This window comes from Amaranthus tricolor, chromosome 9 (assembly GCF_026212465.1).
Source record: "Amaranthus tricolor cultivar Red isolate AtriRed21 chromosome 9, ASM2621246v1, whole genome shotgun sequence".
In the NCBI taxonomy this organism is placed as follows: domain Eukaryota; kingdom Viridiplantae; phylum Streptophyta; class Magnoliopsida; order Caryophyllales; family Amaranthaceae; genus Amaranthus; species Amaranthus tricolor.
The window spans coordinates 17,311,350-17,324,153 of NC_080055.1; the positions used below are offsets into that span (position 1 = coordinate 17,311,350).

General features: G+C 31.7%; 1 protein-coding gene across 1 annotated transcript; it reads left to right on the plus strand.

Annotated features, from left to right (window-relative positions):
• Positions 1–5,136: 5,136 nt before the first annotated feature.
• On the plus strand, positions 5,137–6,855 carry LOC130823317 (uncharacterized). Its single transcript, XM_057687935.1, has 4 exons — positions 5,137–5,220; positions 5,302–5,449; positions 6,155–6,297; positions 6,517–6,855. The coding sequence occupies exons 1-4, from the start codon at positions 5,137–5,139 to the stop codon at positions 6,853–6,855; spliced, it is 714 nt and encodes a 237-aa protein (XP_057543918.1).
• Positions 6,856–12,804: the final 5,949 nt, after the last annotated feature.

Sequence of the window (12,804 nt, forward strand, 5' to 3'; positions counted from 1 at the left end):
TAATCTAAATCATTTCACTAGTATAAACTAGAACAAAAATTTGATGAATCAAAATCCTTTCTACATCAATACATAATGTTCATCACTTACACAAGCTATCACCATTTCCTTACACAAGTTAACCTTTTTCTACTCTCCAAACTCTTACACATCCACTTAAACACTCCAACTCTTACACATTCACTTACACACTCTAAATCACTTACACAAGTTAACCTTCTTTTTCATACAATCTTATGAACTAAAAAGTTGCCCAAAATCCATTATAAATACCCCTCCTTAGCCATGAGATCACTTGCACCCCCATCATCAAATCTTTCTATCATTCTTTCTTATATCTTCACTTCATTAACATCTTACTAACTTTATACCCTTTTTATTTGTTGAAGAATCAAATGAAGATGGAGATTGATCTTATCACTTCTTAACCCAATAATCATCAACTTTTAAAAACTCAAGTATTATCTTTTAAAGCTTGGATATCATTTTCTTTTGGGTAATTGAAGATCTACTTCTTCGAAGCTTGGAACCTTGAGGACTTTCTCTTTTGGAGCTTATTTCTTTGAGTTCTTATTTTCTTATTATTATTCTCTTACTTGGTTTAGCACAACCTTCGGAGGAAAATGGTACACATTTTCTTAACTTTCTCGTTATGTGATATTTATTTATGGTTACTCGATAATATAAAAGCATGATCAACATGATTTTATTTTAGTCATTTAAACTTTACATAGTAACATTAAAGTCATATTCAGTTTAGTGATATTTTCGTCAAAACAATAATACTTTTGGGACACTCAAAAAAAAAAGTCATAAATATGGAAATTTTTGATTAATATGATAATATAAATATATATGAATTTTACTAGTTAAATAAACTTATGTGTTTAAAATGATTCCATATCATCTTGGTGTTTTGATAAATTTTTAATCGGTTTATTGGTAAAATAGTCAAACAAATTTGTGAAAATGCTTAGCGTTGTTTTTCTCGAAAACTCATTTCATTTAGATTTTGGACTTTTAATAACTTGTCGGATTATGTTTTTTTTTATAGTTATGATAGATCTGTTTTACTATTTTACAGATGATTTGATAAAATACGTTATTAATATTACTCTTGACTTTTATGATTATTTATGACATAATAATGACTTAGTTTAGCCTCATGAATCTTAGTATAGCTACGAAAATTTGTTATTTAATTAATATTAATTTATTAGATACTAGTAATTTGTTTCTATTAAAAGGGTAGAATTGTTAAAATTTTGACTAGTGCCAGTTTGACTTATAAGAATGTAAACTATTTCGGTTTATAGTCTTGTTTGATATTGCATGATATTGATTGTATGACTCTGATAGTAACGTAACGTCGAACCATGGTCCGGCATGTAAAATCCCGACGTCCGTGTTAGCCGGCACGTAAAATGCGGTGTCAGACAGGGGGTCCGAGAAAAACCCATCCTGTGAAGTCTCGAGCATAACAGTATTGAGAGGAGTGACGACTCCCACCACAGTTAGGGTTTAGGACTACGGTCCTCACCTAACTAGACCCTTACATATATCAGTTGTCATTATTGTTGTGATCTTGTGATATGCTATGATGGTAAAGTTATGAGGCTTAATTGAATTTGATTAAATAAGCATTAGGGTTACCAAGTATTTATAGCAGTAATGAACTTCTGCAAGTATTGAGAATGTAACTTAATCGCCTAATAAAGGTCAATAATGAGTAATAACCCTCTATATTGTGCTTGATGATTATTTTGTAAGCATGATTTAACTATCGCATCATAAGCTTGTTGAGAAAATTGTACTCGGCTTTATCGCTGACCGATTTAATCGGCTGTCATCCGTATTATGGATGACAGTATTTTGCAGGAAAATTTAGTTCAGGTTTCGATCCAGGCCGCAACTTTAATTATTTTATCGAGGACTTAGCTTCAATGATTTTATGTGATGACTATATTGTACTTATGTTTTTTTTATCGTATTTAAGTTGACCTTATTTTATATTTTCTCAATTGTAAGATATATATATATATATATATATATATATATATATATATATATATATATATATATATATATATATATATATATATATATATATATATATGTATATATATATATGTATATTTATATATATATATATATATATATATATATATATATATATATATATATATATATATATATATATATATATATATATATATATATATATATATATATATATATATATATATATATATATATACATATATATATATATATATACATATATACATATATATATATATATATATACATATATATATATATATATATATATATATATATATATATATATATATATATATATATATATATATATATATATATATATATATATATACACATATATATATATATATACATATATATATATATATACATATATATATATATATATATAGATATATATATATATATATACATATATATATATATATATATACATATATATATATATATATATATATATATATATATATATATATATATATATATATATATATATATTTACTTATGTTTTGAACGATTTTAGTTTAAATGGTTTTTAGAAGTTCGGCGTTTTACACTTCCGCATTATTTATCTTAAGTATAATTATTAATGTTAATTACTTATCGAGAGTGTCGCTCCTGCTACACGTGGTATCAGAGCTAATTAAGTTACTCGAATCTTGGAATTTTAGTTCAATGTAAAAGGCTCGATAGCCGATTTAATAAAAAAAAAAAAGAAGAATTTCAAATGATTTTCAAAACAAGTCTTCCTAAAAATTCTATTTGTTTTCTATGTGCTTATGTGACTATGTGTAAAATTACGTGCCAGATTAATTAAGTTAATGTGAAAGTTAGTCACATGTTTAAAAAAAATTGTTTTAGGTAAGAAACGGCGTAACTTCATCTGATCACGAAGCTAGAGTTCGAGAGCTAGAACCACAACTAGTTCGGATGGAAAGGACAAATGAGCGACTGATCACCCTCATGGAGAATCAGGTTCAACAGGCCAATGACGACGGGAAATACTTTAAGATTATGGCATATCATCGTCCGCCGCAATACGACAGAGAAGCTGATCCGGTTCGCTTCGAGAATTAGCTCGCAGAGATGAAGAAACTTTTAGAGGTCATTAACTGTCCAACGCACCTAAAAGTAAAGCTGGCTTTTTATTATCTATCTGGTCCAGCAGAGTTATGGTGGCGTTCTGTCAAGGCCACTATGACTGATACCTTTTAGGATGATTTCCTTATAACTCTTCGTCAATAATTCTATCCGCCATCACTCCAACGGAAAAAGGAGAATGAGTTCTTACATCTTCATCAGGGTCTTATGACCGTGTTGAGTACAATTGTAAGTTCAATGAGCTGTCTCGATTTGCTTCTGACATCGTAAGCAAAGAAAGTGTTCGTGCATCCTGCTTCTTTGAGGGTTTTCATCTTAAGATCCAAAAGGGGATCGGGATGTATTCTGACTTCCGAGATCTCTACGGCCGAGCGCTTGAGTATGAGAGGATCCTTGACAAGGAGGACAACACCAACAAAAGAAAATTTGGTGGAGGCAACAACAACAGGAACAAGAGGCCGACCAATTGGGATCGCAAGCCGTTCCAACCAACAACTTCAACAAGAATCACAGTTTGGAAGTGTCACATATGTGGTAAGCATCATCGAGGTCGTTCATGCACTGGGAAGATCATCTGCTGCAAATGCAAAAAGGAGGGTCATGTTTCCACTAACTGCCGAGGAGGGATCCAGTTGGGAGCTATTAGTACTGGTAATTATGGAGCTCCTAGTTCTTCAGGAAATGTTCAGAGTATTGCAGCTAGGAGGACTGCCGGTTTGCACGCTATTAGCAACCATGTAAACAATCTTCATCAGGCGTTTGAGGGTAAGGTCATTTCTGGTCACTTTGTCGTAGGAGACTCTTTGGCTCATATTCTTTTTGATTCAGGAGCTGACCGATCTTTTATCTCTACTTCTTTCCTTCATAAATCCTCTATCTCTCTTGAACCTCAAAAATTTAATCTCCAAATTCTATTACCTGACGGTTCACCATTCCTATGTGACCGTATCTTTCCTAATTTCCCTCTTGAGATTTCGGACAACCATTTACCTGCCGATTTAATAGTGTTTGAGTTGGGTACATATGATATTATTTTGGGAATGGACTGGATGGGACGTCATCATGCGGAGATTTTGTGTAAAGAGAACATCGTTCGGGTTAAAGGCTCCAGGTGGAGAATGTTTGGTTAGGAAGAATTCTGTGTTTCCCATTTAGACCATTACTGCAGTTCAAGCCATTGAGATGATTAAACATGGAGATAAGGGATATTTATGTTTTATTGCTAGTAGTGAGGAGAAAATCAAGTTAAGTCTTGAGGAAACCCCAATTGTTTGTGATTACCCTGATGTTTTCCCTGAGGATCTACCTGGTTTACCTCCAAGGAGAGAGGTTAACTTTCATATAGATCTAAATCTTGATGCTACCCCTATCTCTAAGACTTCGTACCGTTTTGCTCCAGCTGAGTTAGCCGAATTGAAAAAGCAATTGGATGAGTTATTAGAGAAAGGTTTTATCCGACCTAGTGTGTCACCCTGGGGAGCCCCTGTTCTGTTTGTGAAGAAAAAGGATGGAACGATGAGATTGTGTATTGATTATAGGGAGATTAATAAGATCACCATTAAGAACCGTTACCCTTTGCCCAGGATAGATGATTTGTTTGATCAGCTAAGAGGCGTTCAGGTGTTCTCGAAGATTGATTTAAGGTCTGGATATCATCAATTGAGGATAGCCAAGGAGGATGTTTCTAAAACAGCATTTCGGACCCGATATGGACATTATGAGTTTTTGGTGATGCCATTTGGGTTAACAAATGCACCTGCAGCATTTATGGATTTGATGCAGAGGTATCTTCGTCCTTATTTGGATAAATTCGTGGTTGTTTTTATCGATGATATTTTGGTATACTCAAGGAGTAGGGAAGAACATGAAGAACACTTGAGAATGATTCTGGAGCTTATGAGAAAAGAGAAATTGTATGGGAAGTTCAGTAAGTGTGAGTTTTGGCTTGAGGAAATTTCTTTTCTAGGTCATATGGTGTCTAAGGGTGGAATTTCTGTAGATCCTGAGAAGATTAAAGCAATAACGGAATGGCCGATTCCTCGAAATGTGACTGAAGTTCGGAGCTTTTTGGGATTAGCTAGGTACTATAGGAAATATGTTGAAAACTTTTCTAAGGTTGCTCGTCCGATGTTTAAGCTGTTGAAGAAAGGGATACAATTTCAGTGGAATGAGAGGCACACAATTGCTTTCGAGGAATTAAAGAAGAGACTTACTACCGCCCCTGTATTAGCAATGCCTGATTGTAGCAAGCCATTCGAGGTCTATTGTGATGCTTCATTCGAAGGTTTGGGTTGTGTACTTATGCAAGAAGGAAAGGTCATAGCTTATGCATCGAGGCAGTTAAGGCCACATGAGGTGAATTACCCCGTGCATGACATTGAACTTGCTGCAGTGATCTTTGCTTTGAAGTTGTGGAGACATTATTTGTATGGGTTACCGTGTAAGATCTATACTGATCATCAAAATTTGAGGTATGTCTTCAACCAAAAGGAATTGAACATGCGCCAAAGGCGGTGGCTTGAGGTTATTAAGGATTATGATCTTGAAATTGTGTACCACCCTGAAAAAGCGAATAAGGTAGCTGATGCCTTGAGAAGGAGACCGAGAGTGTCTGTGAATGCCATTATGTCTGTACCATGGGAGTTGTATCGTGAGATGCAGACTTTGGGATTAGAGATTTGTAGTCGACACGAGGTTGGTCAGTATTTGGGAGCAATGACTATACAACCCACTTTGTTTGATCGTATAATTGAGGCACAACTTGAGGATCCAGAGATTGTTGAGTTGATCCATAGAGTTGAGGAAAATGAGACTGATGCTTTTGAGTTAGGAGAAAGAGGAGAGTTGAGGATGAAAGGTAGATTGTGTGTTCCAAATCAATTTGAATTGAAGAATGAGATTCTGAAAGAAGGTCATCAAAGTTTATTTCATTTGCATCCAGGTCGAGATAAGATGATTGAAGAGATAAGAGAGATATTTTGGTGGAAAGGTCTAAGGAAAGACGTCTCTGATTTTGTGTCTAAGTGCCTAGTCTGCCAAAGGGTAAAGTTTGAGAGACAAAAGAGTTCAGGGTTGCTTCAACCGTTGTCGGTACCAGATGGGAAGTGGGACTCGATTTCTATGGACTTTGTGGTAGGGCTACCAAGGACCCAGCGAGGGAATGATGTTATTTGGGTCATTGTTGATAGATTGACCAAGGTCGCTAGATTTGTGCCAATGAAGAATACTTGGGGGCCCAAGCAATTAGCAGATGCCTATGTCCGAGAGATTGTCAGACTTCATGGTGTTCCGAGGACTATTGTTTCGGATAGGGATCCGAAGTTTTTATCGAGGTTTTTGGAAAAGTTGTAGGAAGCTTTTGGGAGTAAGTTGTGCTTGAGTACTGCTTTTCATCCTGCGACAGATAGTCAAACTGAGAGAACTATTCAGACTTTAGAGGATCTTTTGAGATGTTGTGTGTTGGACTTTGAAGGAACCTGGGAAGATAAATTACCGATGGTGGAGTTCGCCTACAACAACAGTTTCCAATCTAGTATTAGGATGGCACCGTATGAAGCTTTTTATGGAAGGAAGTGCCGAGTACCTTTGTGTTGGGATTTGATGGATAGGACCATTCCCGAAGGTCCAGATGTGATTCAGGAATCCATTGATGCTCTGAAGAATGTTCAACAGAACATGAGAGCAACATAGAGCCGACAAAAGAGTTATGCTGATAATCGTCGAAAGATGTTGCAATTTGAGGTTGGCGACAAGGTTTTCCTAAAGGTTTCACCTACAAGGGGTGTCCAGCGTTTTGGAGTTCGAGGAAAGTTGAGTCCAAAATTTATTGGACCTTTTGAGATCTTGAGTAGAGTCGGGGAAGTTTCTTATGAGTTGGCTTTACCTCCAAGTTTAGCAAAAGTTCATAATGTGTTCCATGTTTCACAGTTGAGGAAGTATGTTCATGATCCGTCTCATGTTCTAGCTCACGAGCCGCTTTTGATTGAGGAGTCTTTGGTGTATGAGGAACGACCAATCAGGATCTTAGATACCCGAGTAAAAGAGTTGAGAAATTCGAGGATTCCATTGGTCAAGGTTTTGTGGTCAAACCACGGGGTTGAAGAGGCAACTTGGGAAAAAGAGGTCGACATGAGAGAGCGTTATCCTAACCTTTTTGGTAAGTCCTAGTTTCGGGACGAAACTATCTAAAGGGGGAAAGAGTTGTAACAGGTTCAAATTTCTTAATCTTAATCTTCCGATTAATTATTCCGAAATTTCATTTCGAATTCCTAATGCTTTGGTTATCTAATTCAAATCACCTTTAATTCCTAAACCTTATTTCGATTTTGTAATTTCTCCCAAATATTAAACTTTAAAAAAAAATTGTGTATATATATTCTTAAAATTCTTTATAAGCATTAAAATAGTATTTTATTATTTTATACTACGAAAATTTTAATATTATATTTACGGTTTTATTAAAATGTTAAGTTTCAATTTCGTTTCCTTAAACTAACTTTACTGCATATCATTTTAACCTTACAACTTCGATTTAATTATTTTATACCTAAAAATTAACTAATATATTTCTTATTAACTTTAAGTATAGTTTTAACTAAAATTTTCTAAGTAAACTATTATATTTTCATAATCAAACCTTAATCATACTTTCCCATTAATCTAAATCATTTCACTAGTATAAACTAAAACAAAAATTTGATGAATCAAAATCCTTTCTACATCAATACATAATGTTCATCACTTACACAAGCTATCACCATTTTCTTACACAAGTTAACCTTCTTCTACTCTCCAAACTCTTACACATCCACTTACACACTCCAACTCTTACACATTCACTTACACACTCTAAATCACTTACACAAGTTAACCTTCTTTTTCATACAATCTTATGAACTAAAAAGTTGCCCAAAATCCATTATAAATACCCCTCCTTAGCCATAAGATCACTTGCACCCCCATCATCAAATCTTTCTATCATTCTTTCTTATATCTTCACTTCATTAACATCTTACTAACTTTATACCCTTTTTATTTGTTGAAGAATCAAATGAAGATGGAGATTGATCTTATCACTTCTTAACCCAATAATCATCAACTTTTAAAAACTCAAGTATTATCTTTTAAAGCTTGGATATCATTTTCTTTTGGGTAATTGAAGATCTACTTCTTCGAAGCTTGGAACCTTGAAGACTTTCTCTTTTGGAGCTTATTTCTTTGAGTTCTTATTTTCTTATTATTATTCTCTTACTTGGTTTAGCACAACCTTCGGAGGAAAATGGTACACATTTTCTTAACTTTCTCGTTATGTGATATTTATTTATGGTTACTCGATAATATAAAAGCATGATCAACATGATTTTATTTTAGTCATTTAAACTTTACATAATAATATTAAAGTCATATTCAGTTTAGTGATATTTTCTTCAAAACAATAATACTTTTGGGACACTAAAAAAAAAAGTCATAAATATGGAAATTTTTGATTAATATGATAATATAAATATATATGAATTTTACTAGTTAAATAAACTTATGTGTTTAAAATGATTCCATATCATCTTGGTGTTTTGATAAATTTTTAACCGGTTTATTGGTAAAATAGTCAAACAAATTTGTTAAAATGCTTAGCGTTGTTTTTCTCGAAAACTCATTTCATTTAGATTTTGGACTTTTAATAACTTGTCGGATTATGTTTTTTTTTATAGTTATGATAGATCCGTTTTACTATTTTACTGATGATTTGATAAAATACGTTATTAATATTACTCTTGACTTTTATGATTATTTATGACATAATAATGACTTAGTTTAGCCTCATGAATCTTAGTATAGCTACGAAAATTTGTTATTTAATTAATATTAATTTATTAGATACTAGTAATTTGTTTCTATTAAAAGGGTAGAATTGTTAAAATTTTGACTAGTGTCAGTTTGACTTATAAGAATGTAAACTATTTCGGTTTATAGTCTTGCTTGATATTGCATGATATTGATTGTATGACTCTGATAGTAAGGTAACGTCGAACCATGGTCCGGCATGTAAAATCCCGGCGTCCGTGTTAGCCGGCACGTAAAATGTGGTGTCAGACAGGGGGTCCGAGAAAAACCCATCCTGTGAAGTCTCGAGCATAACAGTATTGAGAGGAGTGACGACTCCCACCACAGTTAGGGTTTAGGACTACGGTCCTCACCTAACCAGACCCTTACATATATCAGTTGTCATTATTGTTGTGATCTTGTGATGTGCTATGATGGTAAAGTTATGAGGCTTAATTGAATTTGATTAAATAAGCATTAGGGTTACCAAGTATTTATAGCAGTAATGAACTTTTGCAAGTATTGAGAATGTAACTTAATCGCTTAGTAAAGGTCAATAATGAGTAATAACCCTCTATATTGTGCTTGATGATTATTTTGTAAGCATGATTTAACTATCGCATCATAAGCTTGTTGAGAAAATTGTACTCGGCTTTATCGCTGACCGATTTAATCGGCTGTCATCCGTATTATGGATGACAGTATTTTGCAGGAAAATTTAGCTCAGGTTTCAATCTAGGCCGCAACTTTAATTATTTTATCGAGGACTTAGCTTCAATGATTTTACTTGATGACTATATTGTACTTATGTTTTTTTTATCGTATTTAAGTAGACCTTATTTTATATTTTCTCAGTTGTAAGATATATATATATATATATATATATATATATATATATATATATATATATATATATATATATATATAAATATATATATATATATATATATATATAAATATATATTTATATATATATATATATATATATATATATATATATATATATATATATATATAAATATATATATATATATATATATATATATATATATATATATATATATATATATATATATATATATATATATATATATATATAGATATATATATATATTTACTTATGTTTTGAACGATTTTAGTTTAAATGGTTTTTAGCAGTTCGGCGTTTTACACTTACGCATTATTTATCTTAAGTATAATTATTAATGTTAATTATGTATCGAGAGTGCCACTCCTGCTACAAACAAGGCATCACTATACTTCATAATGTTAAATGATTAAATCATAAAACCCAATATTTCTTGACTTTAAAAACGACCAATAACATTACAGCTTTTATTGATAGTTTAAAATTTTCAAATCGAAAATCTAACTTCACCACTGCGTCCGAAAGGCATCAACTACCTTGGATACCACATTTCAAAATTTTTAACACTCGTTTACTATTTTTAATTGATTTTAGCATTTAAGCGACTTTTAATTCAAACGGTAGTGAAACAATGAACGAAACGTACCCGAACCATTAAGGCATAAGGAGCGCCTCCTGAGACAGAATATATTTTTTTTGAAATTATTTTTTTCTTTAATTAATTCTTTTAATCTCATTCCTCAATGCAATGGATTTCAAGCACAATACAAAAACCGTGACACAACAACATAAGTTATCACCCTTTTACCAAAATAATTAAATCAACCAAAATTATAAATAATTTTATAAAAACAAAAAATAAGTAAATTTAACTCCATTTTCATTTTCTCATTTAAAAATTCATATTTCATACTAGTATATATAAAATTCGATCCATAAAAATCAAACACATCTAAATTGCTTCAATGATAATTATCAATCTTATATCTTGAATACAATTTACCTTATTTTCTAAATCAACCCCTCACACATTTTCTTTTAAATCTCTACTCATGAAAGACCTATTTATAAATTAGTGATGTATACACATGTATACATCATTTCATCATCATATAAAATCATGAAACAAAATATAAACATACTTTTAATAACATGATTTCATCACTAATAATCTATTTCTTTCTATGTATTTCAAATAAAAAGTATGAACATATCCTTTAAACAAAATAAAACTTATGTTAAAGGTTTATGAATCATAAAGACTAACCAATCAAAGATTAAAAGGCTTAAATTAGGACACTTGAACACCTAAAACCAAATCTTGAATTTTTTTTTCTCTTTATCTCTCTTTTTCTCTGTTTGTTTGAATGATTTGGAGGAAATGAAGCAAAAATTGGTTCTACACTAAGCATCCATATGAAAGGGTTATGGCATGATTAAGAAAAAAATTAATTCATAAGCTTAAATGTCCCGATAAATGGCATTAAGGGGATGAGTTACATGAACCTTCTAGAAACCAATCAACCCTTCCCTTTCCCCTTGTTAATTCCTTTATTTAATAATAATAATTTGATTAAATTGTTTAAATAATTTGTATGACAATAAAAACCATTACGTGACGAAACATGCGCATCGCTAGAACTTAAACGATGACGAATTTAAAATTACGTGTATATATATTTTAGTCGACTAAAATATATTAAATAATTATTTATTTAAATGGTACACTAACGGGGTGTTACACGGTCCAACCTACTAGTGAACCTACTGGCAAGGGGCAAAGCTAGTCTCCACCATCTGACGTTCATTTGGACAAGATGAACTTGTCATATCCTCACGATGATATAGGATCCTTTAAGGCTGCATCTGTTTAGTACAAGTCACCTCTCCTCCTCAATCGTCACATGACCGCCTCTTACTATCGTAGGAGTTGTAGTTGTATTATATCATATTTACAAATTTTATTGAACAATTATTGTATATATTTTTCTCTGTTTATAATTATATTATGTTTATTATATTGTATTTTCTTTCACTTATGAATACTCAAAGGTTTCGATGATAAATCATTCCCCCTTGAATAATCATTGGCGTATGATGGCTTAATTTAGCTTTGAAAAGTTTACTTACTCCAAATAAATCAAACATACAATCAAAATAGAGATAATATTGTCAAAAATATGACACAACTTCATTAATACTCCTTAACTATAACAAATTATATTATTTATTTATAGAATAAAAACAATACTAATTAAAATTACTTTATAAACTTTCTCATGTTTCTCTCCGTCTCATTCCTCTGACGTGTAATATTATTTGCTTGCCTCTTCAAGCTAAGTACCTCATTTTAAGCTTCTATTTCTCTTTATCGAGTTTAGTAGTGATATTCTTCGGTCATTGGGTGCTCTTTGAAGCAACTCACCTAAAGTAGCTAAAACCTAATCCTTCATCAAGATAAAATGGACAACAACCAAACTGATGATCGGGATCAAAGTCGCTCCAATTCGATCATATTCAACTGCAAGAACATAGTGACACTGCTCTTCAATTGAATGATTCTTTGACATCTACCCCAAAAGAAAATAATAAAATTAAAAATATTATTAACTAAAATAAAAAATACAATTTAATAATCATTAAAATAATGAGTAATCAACTAAAATTATAGAAATATACCTTAACTTTATTTCAGAACCGTATTGTAAATATTTTACAGATTTTAGATGGAATGAAACTAGAAAATTTGGCTTGTTTTTATAGAATTCTTGTTCATTGGTATTAACAATGAACATGCAAATAACTAGTTTTACCTTTTATAATAGTTAATTTAATAACTGAGAGAAAAAGTCAAAAAAAAGTCACACTTGCTAAGTTTTCTGTTAGTAACAACGAAAAATTAAGACTTGATCAAACAAAGTCAGGCCTCTTTTCATGGTTATTAACAACGA